This window comes from Xenopus laevis, chromosome 9_10L (assembly GCF_017654675.1).
Source record: "Xenopus laevis strain J_2021 chromosome 9_10L, Xenopus_laevis_v10.1, whole genome shotgun sequence".
Classification (NCBI taxonomy): Eukaryota; Metazoa; Chordata; class Amphibia; order Anura; family Pipidae; genus Xenopus; species Xenopus laevis.
Window position 1 is genome coordinate 119,112,430 of NC_054387.1, and position 18,557 is coordinate 119,130,986.

At 42.0% G+C, this 18,557-nt stretch overlaps 1 protein-coding gene across 1 annotated transcript in view; it reads left to right on the top strand.

Annotated features, from left to right (window-relative positions):
• The window catches only part of fam83g.L (family with sequence similarity 83 member G L homeolog), a 31,665-nt gene extending 18,474 nt beyond the window's left edge, over positions 1 to 13,191 (top strand). The window contains 3 exon segments of the mRNA NM_001094683.1: positions 5,004 to 5,128; positions 5,699 to 7,361; positions 11,935 to 13,191. Of these exon segments, the coding sequence (NP_001088152.1) occupies positions 5,004 to 5,128; positions 5,699 to 7,361; positions 11,935 to 12,306 (2,160 nt within the window). The 3' untranslated portion in view covers positions 12,307 to 13,191.
• The last annotated feature ends 5,366 nt before the right edge of the window (positions 13,192 to 18,557 follow it).

Consider the following 18,557-nt stretch of genomic DNA (forward strand, 5'->3'; position numbering starts at 1 on the left):
TTGGGATTCGGCCTTTTTCAACAGGATTTGGGCAAATCCTTCTGCCTGGCCGAACCAAATCCGAATCCTAATTTGCATATGCAATCTCTTACAAAGGATTTGGGGGTTTGGCCGAATCTAAAATAGTGAATTCGGTGCATCCCTAATATATATATATAATACAAGCGGAGTTTCAATGAACCCCCTTTGTGCGTTTTTTTTTTTGCTCTATCTATCTATCTATCTATCTATATATATATATATATATATATATATATATATATATATATATATATATATATATATATATATATATATATATATATATATATAATTTAAACAAACAAGCTGAAATGCTGCTCCTCACATTTCTTATTGGGTGCATGTGGGCAGGGCTTCATTTACATACTAAACAAGTTAGCCCCAGCACTCTCAATATATAACTCCCTGAAAAAAAAATTCTTGTACAACTGAACTGTAACTTTCTTAAAAAAAAAATGTAAAATCAGGGAAATGTGTTAAAGTAACTTTTTCTTCAAGTACTGAAAGGATATAAACACAGGAGTGAGTTTTACTATGAGATCCAATATTTACTGTTAATAACAAGGGTTAAACATTGCAGAGTTAATGTTACACTATGGGGGGCAAGTACAAGACTCTCTGTCAGTCACATACACAACCTTATGTATCAATAAGTGATTGGTGCAGGACTGTATAAGGGGCAGACTGATTGGAATTGACCATTTACAGGCAGAACCATAGCAAACATATACATCTGGTTGGTATTTTAAACCTCTTTATTTCACAAATAATAACATTCCTAGAAGAAAAAAGCAGTTTTTGGGAACATCAGGACAAAATATTGATGTAAAACATTACTTAAAATCAGGGAAATGCACCCATTGAAATTAGGGATGCACCAAATCCACAATTTTGAATTTGGCCGACCCCCCGAATCCTTCGCGAAAGAGTCGGTCGGATACCGAACCGAATCCTAATTTGCATATGCAAATTAGGGGTGGAAAGGGGAAAACATTTTTTACTTCCTTGTTTAGTGACAAAAAGTCAAACAATGTCTTTCCCTGCCCCTAATTTGCATATGCAAGGATTCGGTTCACGGTGCAGAAGGATTCACCGAATCCTGCTGAAAAAGGCAGAATACCGAACTAATTGAAATGTATTATAAATTGGTGGGACCACAAATTAAAACTGTATATATTTTCCCATCCCTGGGAATTACAGCAAAATGCTGCTAAATCCAAACTGTATTAATTAGGTAGTTGCTTTGGGGTCTGGCCACACGGGCAGGTTTGGGGAGATTAGTCGCCAGGCCAAGGGTTCTTCACCTTCCACTAACACTTTTTTCAATTTAGATGTTTTTAGATGGTTCCCCAGAAATAAAGACTTTTTCCAATTACTTTCCATTATTTGTTTTTTTACTGTTTTTCCAAAATCTAAGTGTAAATTTGAATGTCCCTGTTTGAGTCTGACAGTTTAGTAATTCAGGTGCAGATTCTGAACAGTTACAATTTTGCAACATTTAGTTGATACATTTCTCAGGAGCATCTCTGGAGTATTAGCAACTATTGTTTCAATTCTAACAGCTGCCTGTAATGAAACCCAGAGATTCTGCTCAGCAGGGACAAACATGAGAAATGTATCAACTAAATGTATCGATTTAGAACAGTTTCCAGGGTCGGCGACCCCCTTCCCAGTGCTGCATCAGAAGATGAAAAATGACACAATTAGTTGTTTGAAGGTGAACCACCCCTTTAAGAGGAGCGAACATAATTTATTCCGACTCTACCATCCAGTGTAATAAGTGATAATAAGCATTTTCATACGTTTTTGTGTGGCTATTGCTGCTTCCTCTGTGGATTTTAACCTGTCCTACGCCTGCTGCTTATGGCAGTCTACCAACAACTCCGGTGTCTGTAGGTGGAGAGAGGGAAGAATTTAGACCTACTCTCCCTCCCAGTGTAATAGGTAATAATGAGCTCTTCCATCACTTATTGCATGGCTTTAGGTGGAGAGCTAAGAATTCAGTCCTACTTTCTCTCCCAGTGCAACCGAGGAAACAGCAGCTCCCCATGTTGAATGCATGTCTTGTGTAGAGACAATAGGGGTCATTTAACCTTGGCAGGGCAGGGTTAAAAGTGCAAAAAAAAAAAAACAAACAAACACAAGCCACCATGTTTTTTGCACTTTGCACCCACAGCAACCACTGAATCCAGTGCAAGGTACAGAGCACAGCAAGTTCCCGGGGTAGTCCCTATATGTGCCTGGGTATGTAGCGACATCCTATAGGTCTTATATAACTTTATGGTGCTAAAGTGACAGTATTTACTTTAGGGTGGTGTTGCTTTTCTGTTGCTTAGGAGCAAAACGTATGACTTTAATAAATATAACAACCAGCCGGTAATTAAGTTGCAAAGATCTCGTTATCTGATCAAGTGCACAACATTAGCGCTTTCTAACCGACAATGTGACAGCTCAGAGGCTTAGCTACCCGGGACAAGGCTATAATAGTAATAAGTATACACATTTTAGGGTTGCACTCAGGAGCTAAGTAGTGCACTCTGTAGCTACCCCGGGGCACAGGGCAGATACAGCCTATTGGCTTTATTTATTGTTTAAATGATTCTCTTAAGGTACGAAGATCCCAATTATGGAAAAATCCATTACCCGGAAAACCCCTGAGCATTCTGGATAACAGGTCCCATACCTGTATTTAAATTGTTAGCAGGGATAATAATGTTTGATGATGAGCGTGTCTTTACAGGAGTAGGAAAGGTATAATTAAGGGGGGTGGTGCCAAATATTAGGGAGGAGCGACCAGAGTATCAGGTATATAATTATAATTACTGAGGGGGGCTAAAATTTTCCTTTCCTTTTCCTTTAAATTATATGTAGTTAAATTCCTGCACACAGTGACATGTTGCCAGTTAGCGCTGGCAGTTAGTGCTGCAAAGTTATTGCTGGCAGTTAGTGCTGGCAGTTAGTGATTCACAGTGGGACCCAGTAACTTCTAGCCATGCCACTGTCCTGCACTAGCTCATAGGTGACATTCCCAGGGAAAACTCATTACTGCTCTGGATTGCAGCAGGTCCACAGCTGTCGGGGAGTGAATTGCATTCTTGCGAGCTGCTCATTTCGGGTGGTGCTGGAAAGCTGAATGCTCATACCCTGCTCAGAGCACATGATCTCAAAGACAGTCATTTTGCCAGGGGGAAGGGTGAGGGCCGCAAAATGTAAGGAATGCGAGATAAAATAGAGAAGGACCGAGAGAAAGTGCGATCCAGTGACGATCATTCAAATTGACCGGCTTTAACCTTTCACTTGCAATGATTATTATACGGGGAACGTCGTTCTAAAGCCCTGTTAATATTACACTAACATTTATCCCTGACATCAAAACAACAAGTAGAAGTCTAAAACAGAGATGTGCAACTGTCATTCCATCTGGCAGTTGATTCTGGGAGTTTCTATTTCTATTCTCTGTACTGCTGGTTCTGACTCCTTTAGGGCAGAGACACATGCTGCTATTTCGGGAGATTAGTCGCCCAGCGACAAATTGCTTCTTCTTCAGGCAACTAATCCCTCCGAACGGCTTTCCGAAGTCGCCCGAAATTTCCTCATGGGGCGACTTTGGAAAACGAAACGTTTCGGGTGCCAGCCCTGGTACATTGTTTCAGTAGTCAGAAGCAGAGAAGGTAACTGGATACGGAAACACTTCTTTCAATAGCAATTGCACTGACAAATAACTTTATACAGGTATGGAATCCGTTTTCCGGAAACCTGTTGCCCAGAAAGCTCCGAATTACAGTAAGACTGTCTCCCATAGACTCTATTTTATCCAAATAATCCACATTTTTAAAAATGATTTCCTTTTTCTCTAATAATAAAACAGTATATTGTACTTGATCCCAACTAAAATATAATGAAAGTCTCTGGGAGGTGCTGCTTCTTTAGGAAATGCCCCAGTTATGGGTAATTTAGTGTAGATGAGAATTAGTCAGTGTGTAACCTGGTTACCAATGAGAATTTTGCTTTCATTAGCCTCACCAGAGCTGAACTGCTCAGAGGTAACTGCTGATTGGTCGTTATGGATTCCTATTTAATGAGATCCCAGTAAATTAATTCTGTTGTACATGTATAAATACTGGCTGTTACACTGCCATCAAGTGCGCACACGAGAGCCCTTAAACTTGTCAGCGGCTTTATTAAGTGCTTGGAGAGGGGGGCGAGACAGAGCCTGACGGCTTATGTTTGTTGGAAACTTGACATTCTTGGTTAGAGAGAAACCCGTAACAACAACATCAAGAAGTCATAAGGGATAATGTACCCCCTACTGTAAATGATAAGGATATTAGAAGTCAATGAGGGGTTCTGTGACCATATAAAGGCACAAGGCTGCAGGCTGAGTTATACAGGGAACTCTGAGTATCACTCATGTATTATAAGGGATAATGTACCCCCTACTGTAAATGATAAGGATATTAGAAGTCACTGAGGGGTTCTATGACCATATAAAGTGGGTTTAATGTGCCAGGAGTCACACCCTGCTGCCGGAGTGAATGGGCCACATTGTAAACGTATGGCAGCTCTGGACTTGTCGCGAGGATTATACGGTGAAGAACAAGCCTATTTCTGTAAAGATTTCTTTTCTATTCCGTTTACAAATTGTCAGCCTGGTTCGTGTTAGTAATCTGTAGTTCCCCAAATGTTGTAAGTAAGGAAGATGGACTAAATGTAGGAGATAGCAGAGGAAACCTAGTTGGTTAGAAACACAGGTACTGGTCTGGCTACATTGCTGGATCATCATAATCTACATGTACATTTCTAGTTTATTTACATATTTTTTTCAATCCGAGTGTGTTCTTGTGTATTTTGTATTCATTGTTTTGGGGGTGGCGGTAGCTGTTTCTGATGGCCTTAAGCTTCCATGTTGTGCAAAGTGAGGGACCTGCTTCTGCTGTGTATTGTGAATTAGGGCTCAAGTCCAATATATTTTTACATTTCAGAACCTGAGAATCCGCACTCTTGGGGGCTCCGAGTTCTACACACGCTTCTCCACCAAGTTCAAGGGGTCTCTGGGGCAGAAGTTTATGTTTGTGGATGGAGACAAAGCAATATGTGGCTCCTACAGGTAACTGAGGCTTCTTTTTAATATATCCAACAGCTTCTAAATCCCACCTAACCAAGACCATTTAAGATCTCGAGATAATTGACTGACCATAGATACGTTATATGGCCAAAAGTATCCAGACACCTGCCTGTCCAACATCTCCAAAACCAATGAGGTTCCTCCTCCTTGTGCTGCTGCTATAACAGCCTCTGGCCTTCTGGGAAGGCTTACCACTAGATGTTGGAACAGTATTGGTGGCATTTGCTTCCATTGCTACGTAGTGTTTAAGCACTGATGTTGGAGAACAGACCTGGTCCAATTCATCCCATAGTTGTATAGTTGGGTTGAGTTCAGTCATTCTCTTCTATTCTCATCTCTGCCCTGTGTACTTGTATACTTGACTTGATTGGTGGCAATTAACTCATTTTTGACTAATTGGGCAGCAGTTTGGCTTACATACGATCAGAGCTTGTTCCATCTAATACTTATTTTGGGTAAACCATGTCCTTGTTGAGTGGCTCTTTGTCAGTTCTTTGACAAATAGCCACTCATTTTACATAAGGTTTTTCACACTTTCTTCTTTGCTTTCAGTTTCACCTGGTCAGCTTCAAGAATAGATCGGAACCTTATCACCATGCTTTCGGGACAAGTAGTCGAAACCTTTGACCGGCAGTTCCAGGATCTCTACCTACTCTCTAAGGGAGTAAGCCTCAAGAACATTCCTATGGAAAATGAACCAGAGCCTGAACCAGTGTTGCAAACAGCAACTGTTCCTACGGCCGTTTCGGAATCAATTGCCAAGAAGCTCATTAATCCTAAGTATGCACTGGTCAAAACCAAAAGTGCCAGTGATACAGGGGCAGAGAAAGAAAAAAATTCTTCAAACTGTAATAATATGGCCACTAAACCTAAACCAAAGCCCACAGAGCAGCCACCTCAAGAGCAGAAACACCCAGCCCTACATAATATGGAGAAAGCAAACATGTTTGACTACCTGCCCACCTGGGTAGAGCCAGATCCTGAACCAGGAAGTGATATTTTGGGATACATTAATATTATCGACCCCACCATTAAAAATCCTCAGCTTTCCCAGATGAATAGGATTAAGATTTGGGATACGTCACAAGCTACTGCCCAATTCCTGCTCGACAAGGAGCAAGAAATAAAACAGACTGAGTGTCAAAAAGGATCAGAGACAAGTCAGGAGCAAACGAGTTCCAAAGTGGAGACCCATGAGCCATATTCTGAGAAGCAAAAGTCTGGACATGGCTATAGTGAGACGACTACAGTGAAAAAAGAGGAGGAATCTTCTGAAAACCTTGTTCATACAAGCAAAGTGGACCAAGGTCGTATGGAGCATTCTCCTAGCAAGGCCACATCTCTTACACAAGTCAGTCAACAGAATCAAAGCATGGACCTCAATGAAGTCGAAAAGTCTCCAAGCCAGAGCAGAGGTTCCAAAGCAAGTCAAACTAGCCAAGGTAAAGAGTCTATGCCAAGCAATAGCAGTGGGGCTACACTTGGGGGACAACCCGTGTCAAATACAGAAGAATCATCTGTGGCATCACCAGGTCCATGTGAGGACTTGGAGAAAGAGCCTGTAAAAGACACTGTAGATGAACTAGAGGATACTAGTGTTAAAGATCCTCCATTAGAGAATTTTGAGTCGCTGCTGAAAAGTCAACATCTAATTATTCCCAGGAACACAGAACCAGTAACTGGACCACCGGTGCCAAAGCCACGGACACTGCCAGTAGCAGACTTTATAAACATGAAGAATGCACAGAATGCCAATATAGGAAGTCCAAGCCCATGCCTAGCTGATAGCATCATGCCTTCAGTCAATGGACTGGACACCGAGGGGACAGAAGACACCAATCACAGTGAAAAAGCTGAGGAGGACAGCGATGAGGGTGTGCAATATTTTTCCAGTGGCTCTGGCTCTCTTCCCCCTTCCAGTAGTTCTTCTGTATCAGAGGAGTACTACTTGACCACGTCAGTGCAGAGAAGGAACTCGGAGGATCCAGTTTACAATGGGGAATTCTTTCCCGTGCAGAGGAAAATGAGTGAAGGCCACATCAGCAGAGGAAGCTTCCTTAGTCCTTTTCATTTTCGTCAGACAGTGATGGACTTGGGGCAGATGGAGAACGGACAAAGGAGGAACCCTGGACTGGAGCAAGAGCTGCAGATGGCGATGGCAGATAGGCACCCGATGCACGGGAACGAAATGATTTATTCTATGGAACCTACCCAGGTATGAATTGTTGTGCAGTAGCTTTGAGACTGATTTAACAGGGATGTTCACCTTTATAAATTGTCCTGTTCAGTAGATATGTACCGAATCCAATGTTTTTGGATTCTGCTGAACACCAAATCCTCCACAACAGATTCGGCTGAATTACAAACTGCATCCAAATCTTAAATTTGCCTATTCAAAAGTCCTATGTAAAGTCCAGTTGCTGGCTGGGGGGGGGTCACTGACCCCGGCAACCAAAACTAGACTTTTTTTTTATTGCTTATCTCTCTATTAAGGCCCTCTACTACCTCTTCCAACCAGTTATAATGCCAAGCCTGATAGCTAAAGCACTGCGTATCTTGACAGCGCTATATAAATAAATGATGATGAAAAATGATGATGATAGCTGGACCACCAGTTGCCAACTGTATAAGAATATCACTGCCTACTACTACATTCTGGTGAACTATCTCCTTTAAATGCACATGCACAGAAAAAAGGCTGTTCTGTCACCATAATAAACTGATTTCATATTTTAATGTGCAATGCATAATAAATGAAGACTTATATTTAAAGTAGGTTATTACACTGGTTTTAAGACCATGTTTAAAGGACCAGTAACGCCATTAAGTCTTTGTATCTGTTCATTCAGCGCCTACAAATAAACTATTTATTGACCAAAAATGTCCTGTTTTATCAGTACAAAGACTTTTGATCCCTGTTTATCTCCATAATTAAGTACTAAAGCCATTGCTTTGTACTCAGATTATCTGTTATCTGCTGGATACACGTGCGCCCTATTGCCCTGTTTAACATAACTGGCTGCACAGCAGTTTATTCAAATAATCTTTATTCAGACAGACGTTTGAACCAAAGAAAGGTAACCGTGCATTATATATCAATGCACAGAAATTCCTTTCATTGGTTGATATGGGGTGGTCCACGCATGAAGGTCACATATGTACCTTGGCAGGAGTAGTATGTTCCTGTGAGATCAGCGATGGCAAATTATACCATGGCCAGAGTTCTGGAACTGTGCTAGATCTAGGGATGTGCTCCCTCCAGAGCCAAGTACAATGTCTTTACAATAAAGGACACCCTATGCCAGGAGGTTCTGATTGGAGAAACCTTCTCTCTAGGATATATATATATATATATATAGGCGATTTAGATTCTAGCCGGCGGTAGGCAGTTTGGGGAGATTAGCCCCCCGAAGAAGAGTTGATTTATCGTCGAGCAACTAATCTCCCCGAATCTGAGTGTGTGTCTCTGCCCTTAATGTGACTTCTAATCCTAATTAATCCTTATTTTAAATTAGAGGTGCAGTAGTTCGTATAATACACAGGTTCTTTCAGACATGTGCGTGTATCAGAATACATAAGTAATTCCTGCGACTATTAGGGAATTTTGGATACTGTATGTATAATAAAGACACGTGGCTACAGCTGAGCAGTGATATATTGTAACACTGTGGTTGTAGCTACATAATGCAGCCCCTGCCGTTCTATGTGTCCCATACAGGCCGTACTGAGTTACAGATTAGTCTGGGAATGCAATGGGCTGTTGAGCAAAAGGAGCCTAAGGAATGCTGGGAATCTAGGGCCGATTTAATGCCTCTCGCTTTATCACTGAACCAGCTTTTCCTGTTCTCACGTTCATTTTAATGTTTCCAGCCTGTTCATGTTCTTATCAAAAAAAGCATTTCAAGCCTCCAGGTTGTGCTTATAGCAAAGGGCACTTCATAATACTTACTGGAGTACACCGGGAATAACCTCGGTTGTGTTCTATTGGGGATATCGCCTCTTTGACCCTCGGTCTCTTGGGCTGTACTTGACTTGCCGGAGGTCATTTATCCACACTGGGCAAATTTGCACCTGGGAAGTAGCCCATGGCGCCAATTAAATTGTTGCATTCATTGTTCTACTTGCAGCTGCCTTTAAAAAGCTAATCAGTGATTGGTTGCTATGGGTAACTGCCCAAATTTGCACAGTGTTGGTCTTCAAATAACTGGCGACTGATTCAAGCAGATTGAAGAGTTTGGGAGAGAAGAAAAGTTTCTGGTACTCTGCTTGCGCTTGTCTGGGGTTAATGCAGTGCCTACCATCCCATTTTTGCAGTCATCTTCGGAGCATGTCTGTGGTTAATGCTATGCTCTGAATCTATTTTCTGCAGTTGTCTTGCTGACATGTCTGGTGTTTTCAAGGCTCTGAAGTTGTCTTTCCCGAGGTTAGTTCCATGGTCTGAATCCATTTTCTACAATGGCATTATTGGCGTGTCTGGCATTAATTCAAATCTTTTAATCCATTTTTTAGAGTTGTCTTATTGTTGTTTCGGAGGATAATTCAGTGCTCTGAATCCATTTTCTAAAATGGCCTTACTGGCATATCTGGTGTTACCGTATATACTCGAGTATAAGCCGTCCCGACTATAAGCCGAGGTACCTAATTTTACCTCCAAAAACTGGGAAAGCTTATTGACTTGAGTATAAGCCTAGGGTGAGAAATGCAGCAGCTTCTGATAAGTTTAAATCAAAATATTGAGGGTTTCTGCTCCCATTGGAGGTGCAGGCATCTAATTTTTGGATGCCCGCGACCATTCTTGGGAGACTATTCTTGGACGCCGTCGACTATTCTTGGACGCCGGCGACTATTCTTGGACGCCGACAACCGTTTTTGAGCTTGCCCCGAGTATAAGCCGAGGTAGAGTTTTTCAGCATATTTTGGGGGCAGAAAAACTCGGCTTATACTCGAGTATATAAGGTACTTCAAGGCACTGAATCCGTTTTTATACAATTGTTTTACTGGCATGTCTGGTGTTCGTTAATTCAATACTCCATATCTGCACCGATTATTGACTTTAATGGCTAGCAACTTTCACTGCTCGAACAGGTGGAAAATAAGCAGTCTTATTCCGAAATCCACCAGTACAAGTAACAACAAGCAGTTGCCATTGAAGGCAATGGTAGATGTTATTGGGGGGGTCGTGATGTTTCTACATCAGCAGAGAAAATGTCTAACGTGTCAATAGCCTTAATGTGCATAAAACATGAAATATCTTTGGTTCTGTCGGTGCATAACAAGTTCACTCGGAGTAGGGGACTAAGGGAAGTGGGGGAGCACGGAACTGCCCCAGAGGGGGATATTCTGGAGGAAAGAAGAGGCAGTTTTATTATATGGATTGTAAGAGGTTAAAATCAGAGCTCCAGAGGTTATACCTACAAACTCATCCGTGTTTACGAGCACTTGAGACAGGGCGTGGGCCTGAAAGGTTTTGTTTTGTCTTTGCTCTTAGTATGGTGTAAAAAATGTGCAGCTTAAAGGGACATTATTTTTAAACAATGAGAAATTTTGAAACCTATTAATAAAACCTTTGGCTGAGTAAAAGCATTCTACTCTGACGTGTTTCATTGAGAGGCGTATGTGCTTGGCAAAGATGAGCCGGCATGACCCCATTTTCCCCTTGACTTTTCAAGTGAGTTTTAGGGTCAGTCCACACGAACAGATTCGACGAGATTTAGTCGCCTGGCGACTAATCGCCTCTTTTTTCTGGACGACAATCTCCCTGAACTGCCTTCGCATGTCTTTTTTCATTATAGCGGACGGGAAGACACGCAAAGGCATTTCGGGGAAATTGTCGCCCAGAGGAAGAGGCGATTATTCGCCAGGCGACTAAATCTCCCCGAATCTACTTGTGTGGACTGACCATAAAGGGCGTCTTCATTAGTGAGAGGCTTAGGCCCCTGGAGACCTGCTGCTTGATTTGTAAGAATTTATTTTTATTTAATAGAAGTTTTTAATAGATATTGTATTGACATTGATTTGTAAGAATTTAAATGGTTTGTGGGCGGGTCCAAATGAGAGAATGAGATTACCTTGTTTGAGCAATCATGGCTGCTACTACGGGTAAACAGCATAAACTATGCAGTTATTTTAGAGTCAGTAATTTTTGCCACCTACTTTGTTGTCGCTTAACAAGGCTTCAACGCCAGCGTTCCTTAATGAATTCCACCTACTACAGGTGGCCATACACGGACCGATAAAAGCTGCCAACAGACCGAGTCGGCAGATTATTAGTCCATGTGTGGGGTCTTCCCTGATCGATATCTGTCCGAATCGGGCAGGGCTAAAAATCCAATCTGGTTGCGGACCTCATCTGTTCATTGATACGGTTCCACGACCCGATTGCCCTTATTGCCTGCATTATGATCCAATTCGTGGGCCCTAGGGATCAAGGGATCTACAACCCATCTGCGCCCATTTCTTTCATTATAATTCCATTGTTTGGCCCTAGGGCCAAACGATCAGATTGACCCGATACCACCCTACCTGCATATGGGGCCGGGTTAAGATCCGCTCAGAAACAAGCGGATTTTATCATGTATGGCCACCTTAACACAAGAAGAAAGGGATCTCGGACCACAGGCTATTGTTCAGGTGAGCCTGAGCTAGATCACACGACTGTATGAAAGTTGATAGACCACCATGTTCCAGTAAATATGCAAGCGCTAGAACCTCAGCATTTTTTTAATGCAATGAAAAATGTACGTTCCTCTTCTTGTGTGATAACATTTCTTTTCTTTCCGATCCCAAAGGGAAAATCCAATTATCCATTTGGCACTAATGGGCTGTCTCCAAGCTACGAGAGGTTGCAGATGCATCGCCAGGCCAAAAACCCAGGAAGAGCCAGGGGCAGAGAAGAAAGCACAGGGGTTCCCCGAGGGTACCCTCAAATCAGAAATCCGGAAGGACTGGCGTTGAGACACGGCTTCTGGGGCCCCAGTCATGCTGCCAATCAACCCAGTCCTCTTACGTCCAACCCAATGCCTGCCGAGCACCCATCCACTCCATTTGGAATCCCTTTTTCTAAGCTAGCTCAGGCGAAGCATCTCAAGACCAAAATGGGAGCTTCGAATCTGGACTCCAGGCGGAGAGGACATGGGTATCTAGGACACAAGGACCAGTGAGTTTATCTTGGGCACCTTGGTCTCTGGATGTCTTCCTATTACAGTCTCTCCAATCTCTCTCCAGTCCAGGTTTTGGTTCCAGACTGCATGAATGTATATGGGAATACACCCAATACTTGGGTAACTCCATATTTAGTTTTTCTCTTTTCCACTCTTCTCCTGGAGAAGGACCAACAATGTGCTGCTAAGGTTTCTCTCCCTACAGGTGTCTCAAAACAAATGTATATACCTATGTGTAAATAGTCCCTGGGCAGTCTTCGGGTATGTTACATAAGCTCTGCACCTCGTTTACTGTCGTACTTGAAACAGGTCATTTATAGAAGCTCCATTGTCCTTCCCCTAAAGGCTTCTTACCCATCTCGGCTAGAAATAGGCTGTAGGTTGAACCCATGCAAGTGGTAGTTTTGCAGATTGCCTGATCATGTGAATTTTTAACCCAATTAAAGAGCAGGCTCTACTGACATGACCGCACATAGCAGCTTCCCACTGGTTCTTCCACCTTTAAATGACCTTTATAGAAGCTGTCCGTGTTGGAGCAGCCTCCTTTTCCAATGCTCTGGCTCCAACAAAACCATGGTCTTGTTTTTATCATTTAAAGGGGCAAACTTCAAGTTTTCAGGGTAGAGAGTTATATTATTATGGTGTTTGTAAATTTTTTTTTTTTTTTTTTTTTACGTAATATTTATGCGAATGTATAAAATGTGCAACCTGGAATTGTACAGTATATTAATAATTGGTGTTATAGGAAAACTAAAGCTAAAAGTACACATTTAACAGTATTGTGCAGGGTGTCCGACATTGGGTTTAGAGCTCCTCCCTGCAATTGTCCTTCCGTGGCCCTATCCCAAATGTCTCCTACGAGCAAATTTGCACTTATACTTGAGACCATTCCCAGCAGCCCTCGTGTATAATGTGAGTTCTTATAATGCATGTAAAGGGACGACGTTGGCATAGCAACAGCTTGTACTTTAGCTACAGTTGGCCTTTACTTGCTAAAAATTGTTCTTTTGCCCCCTTTATGGAAAATTTTGGCATGCGACAAATGGCTGGAACGAGGGAAGGTGCAAAAGAGAGTTGCGTTATGATTACTCCTTAATGGCGTTGGCAGCCGTTAGCCTAACTGGTAGTTTTGGGAATCCAACAATCAAAATGGCCCAAGTTAGCTCCAGTCTCACTACCTGTTGGTGTGATGCTAGAATTTTATCCAGATTTCTGCAGTTTTAGCAGCAATTCCCTGAACCAACTTGTCTGCCATGGGCCTAAGTATAATAATCATGACTTCCAACCAGTGGCTTTACAGCTGAAGGCTGTTGGAATGGCTCTACTGGCAGTTGAAGCTGGAGGGAAGTGGGCTGGAAATCATAAACGTACTTCCCCCCACGGGGGAACCTGAGGTCCCTAAATCTGTCCGAATCTGGGAATTCGTAAAGAAGGGGTGGCCCAACACCCACTGTCTGGCGGGTTCAGGCTGATTACCACACACGTTCTGTGGGTCGTGGGCAGGGTTTGGGTTGTGCTCTTCTTCCGCTCTCCCTGCCCGCGACCATACTCTGCTGAGTGCCGTTTATAGGCACGCGCCTGCCCCGCCCCTTTTTGTGATGTGCCGGTTGGCCATTGGTTTGTAAATGGAGTTGCTGTTCAGGGTTGGGAGCGGGATGAATTTTTGTTGACACGCACATCACTACTGGGAATCTCTTGTACAATAATTTGCACACTGACTAGCAGGAAAGGTGAACCCCAGCCGCACAAAACAGAACAATTAAAAAAAAAAAAAAAAAGGAGGGGGGGGACTGGGGATTTTGTTGGGTTAATATAAAGAAATAACTTTTTGTAGACCTTCCCTTTAAGGCAGGTCTACTAGTGAATAGTCTGTAGGAGGACACTCCTATCTCTCTAACCTGTGACAATATCAGGTATTGTTTATGGGTGCTCTTTAGTGCTCATAGAGATCTATTTCTTCTGCACTTTAAAAGGAAAAGGGTGCTGGGGGTGCTAGGTGGTAGACATAAGGGTGCTCGAGGTGACCATGCGCTTCATAAATAGAACACTTAAAAACCATGCCTTAAATGCTACTGTGCTGTCTTATTGGATTGACTGTGAACCAATCAGCATCTATCAGTTCTATAAAACATATTCTGATTGGCCCGAGGCCTTCTCCACATGGATCCTTACCTGGTCCGTGCACCAGTACCAAGTAGCAAGTATAGTCAGCCCAAATATCATGCCGGGGCACGGAAGATCACCAGAGACGGTCTCAGAAAAGGGTCATGGCGAGGAAGGTGGCACGTGGTGTTTGGGACAATGGCTTGGCAATGGCTGGAATGGCTTTGGCATAAGCCACCTCCAGGTTTTGGTACCTTCCTATTGTGTTAAATGCTGTAAAAAAATGTATAAAGACTTGTTTTGTTGTAATCTGTTGAGTGTGTGTGTATAATGTTTTACAGTGCTGCCTGCAATATGGCAGCTCCCTCTCCTAAGCACTTGTCAATGTCTCTCATTGAAATAGTTGTTGTAAGGCATAGATTGTAATTCTTCATGCACACTGCCTGGGGGATATTGCTTATAATGTCATACTGCTACAAAATGGGGTGCTGTTTCCACTTAGGGTTTAATCTGCAGGGTATATACATCCTTTATTTAACTGTAACAATTAAAGGAAATGCATAATTAGGCATGGGAACACTATCATCTCAACAACCCTGTTTCAAAATGCTGTCATTGGCTTACTTGGCCTCCTTATTGGTTATACATATCTTTGTGACCGGATTTAGCAAAGCTTGGGGACCATGCTCAGTAGGGACCATGCTCAGTAGGGTACCATGCTCAGTAGGGTACCATGCTCAGTAGGGACCATGCTCCGTAGGGACCATGCTCCGTAGGGGCCATGCTCAGTAGGGACCATGCTCAGTAGGGTACCATGCTCAGTAGGGACCATGCTCCGTAGGGACCATGCTCAGTAGGGACCATGCTCACTAGGGACCGAAACTGCAGCTGCTACTGAGAAATGTATCAACTTGGTCTCTCTGATAGCCAGGAAACTCACAGAGCATGCTCAGTAGGCGCTGAAGCTGCTGATGGGAAATGTATCAATCATTGTATCACTTCTCAACCGTTTAGAGAGTTGGAGACTCCGCCTTACTGAGCCGCTACAGGGAAACATGGCAGGGGGCGAAGGAAACAAATCCATGTTTAACACTTACATTTTAGGAAACCAGCAAGAAATAGAAAAAAGAAGGCAATGGCAAAATGTAATTATCTGGCATGTACTATTTGAGAACAAGAGATTTTAAAAAGTGACCCTTTAACTGTCACCTAAATATGGGCAGCTGGTAGCTCAGCGTAAGTCTATTACATCAGGAGGAAATAAAAACAGTTTTGATGCTAGTGTCCCCTTTAGTGACAGTAGGAACATGTGCAGTTCATTCCCCCCCTATGCAAATCATTCAAAAACTATAAAAAAAAAATGGAGAGAAAAAAATATCAATTAAAAAGCTGCTAGGAATTGGCCATTCTGTAAGATAATAAAATGTAATTTTAAGGGTGTAGTTGCTTCACATGTATTTAAAGAGTATTTATGTAGCGCTCGCCCTCCTCATGGGCAGACAAGAACAATGGACATGGAAAAGAGTTGCAGGTTTTCATAGGCAGGAGGAGGAGCACCGCAGAGTGCAAGTGTGGGGCCACAAGCTGCCCAAAACTGTTCTGTTTTAATTCAACGACTCGCTCCCCGGGGCAAGTGGTTAGTAAGTAAACACTAAGGGGTGCATTTTTGCACTTGCCCCTTGGGTATAATTAAAGGGGAAATATCGTGAAAATTGAATATAAGCTTCCTCATACTGAAATAAGAAACTTTCTAAAGTCAGTTAAAAATTCAGTTTCTGAAATAATCAAGTTTATTTTCACTATCCCTCTCTCGGCACCTGTTTCTTTTCATTCTGTCTTCATGCAGCAGTTGCAGCCTTCCCCTAGTCCTATATGTGGTGTTATATTGTTTTTATTTGCTTGTAAGTTATGTTTTGGGTCCATTTTCCACGTGTCCGTAGCTGTAACCCTGCTGCTGCTGCTGCTCTGAACTACAGTCGGGGGATGTGAGGATCGTGGGTCCTGTAGTTCCCAAGAGCTGATTGGTTGCAGGTTTTACACCCCTTCATCTCGACATTCCGGCTCAGACAAATAAAAATAAATAAATAAAAAAAAAGAAGCAGGGACTATTTTTGTACTGTGTAAATAATTTTCAAGCTGTTTGGAATAAATGCGATATTTAAACCGGTTTTGCTTTTACAAGTGCTTTCTTTTGTTAGCATACCAGTGCTGTCCTGTACAATAGGGGGAAAATGCTTCTTTATGGACTATTTATATTCTTTTCAATGGGAGAGAGCGTAAGGGTATAGTTTACTCATTTGTACCTGTGAGTAGGAGCTGCCATATTGCTCGTTGTGGCAGAAGCATCTTTATAAAATATCACAACTCAGGGGAACCTGTTGACGTTGTACAAACCAGTATTTCTACCTTCATTAGAGCATTGTGATTGGTTCTTCCACCTCTACTAACAGCCAGCCAATCATATTGAGACATTCTGGCAGGGGGGCACCATAACCGGTCCAATTGGTAAAGGGATGGTTCACCTTTAAGCTGACTTTTAGGGGCAGATTTATCAACGGTCAAAGTGAAAATTTGAATTTAAAAAATGTGAATTTCGAGCTAATTTATGTGTACTTCAACTAGGGAATAGTCCAAATTCGATTCGAATTTGAAAAAGATTGGAAAATTTGAATACCAAAATTTATCATGTACTGTTTCTTTAAAAATTTGACTTCGACAATTCAACATCTACACCTGCCGAATTGCTGCTTTAGCCTATGGGAGACCTCCTAGAACCTTTTTGGAGTCAATTGGTGGACTTTGAAAAATCTAAGGTTTTTTTGGGGGGGGAAACGATTCGAATTCAATCTAATTTGCTAGTACTTCAATTTGGACGAATCTGAACAAATATGGAACTTGGATTTTTTTTTTAATACATTTCGAAGTTTTTTCAATTTGAAATTCGACCCTTGATAAATCTGCCCCTTAGTATCTCATAGAATTGCCAGTTCTAATCAACTTACCAATTGGTCTTCAATATAGTCTTTCAAATATTTGCCTTCTGGCTCTTTCCAGCTTTCAAATGGGGGGGGGGGGTCGCTGACTCCATATAAAAAACAAATACTCTGTAAGGCTACAAATGTATTATTATTGCTACTTTTTATTATTCCTCTTTGTATTCAGTCCTCTTCTATTTATACTCCAGTCTCTTATTCAAATAATTGCATGGTTGCTAGGGTAATTTGGACCCTAGCAACCAGATTGCTTAAACTGGAGAGCTGCTGAATAAAAAGCTAAATAACTCAAAAACCACAAATAATAAAAATTTAAAACCAATTGCAAATTGTCTCAGAATATCACTCTCTACATCATATTATCGGTTAACTCAAAGGTGAACTACCCCTTTAAGATGGAAACTGCCATCCAATACAAGAATCTGATCCCTGTTCAGCCTCATTGGGAATTTGAGACAGTTTTTTAGATCAAGGCCCAAACAGTAAAAATTTAGATGAAAGGACATTTTATATTAAATTCAGGGTCAGATTGGGCTTGGAAATGCCAGTGGGCCCTTGGGCCCCAGTCCAGTTTAATTTAACTTTCAGTCTTATGTTGAGTGATATTCTGAAACAATTTGGTTTTCATATCTGGTTGCTAGCGTCCACATTACAGTAGTAACCATGCATGGAGAGGCCTGAACAGAAAGATCTATAATAAAAACTAAGCAATAAAAATACTTTTGTAGCCTTACAGAGCATTTGTTTTCAATATGGGGTCAGTGACCCCCATTTGTAAGCTGGAAAGAATCTGGAAAAGAAGGCAAAAAGAAATAATGAAGACCAATTGAAAAGTTGCTTGGAATTTGCTTTAAAGGAGAAGGAAAGGCTAAAACTAAGTAAGCTTTATCAGAAAGGTCTATATAAATACACCAGTAAACCCTCAAAGCAATGCTGCTCTGAGTCCTCGGTCAGGAGAAACACCACATTTCTTTCCTTCTATTGTGTACTCATGGGCTTCTGTATCAGACTTCCTGTTTTCAGCTTAAACCTCTAGGGCTAGGGCTTGAGCATGCTCAGTTTGCTCCTCTCCCCCTCCTCCCTTCCCTGCTGTAATCTGAGCCCAGAGCTATCAGTGAGCAGGAAGTTATCAGGCAGGAATTTATGTCACACCAA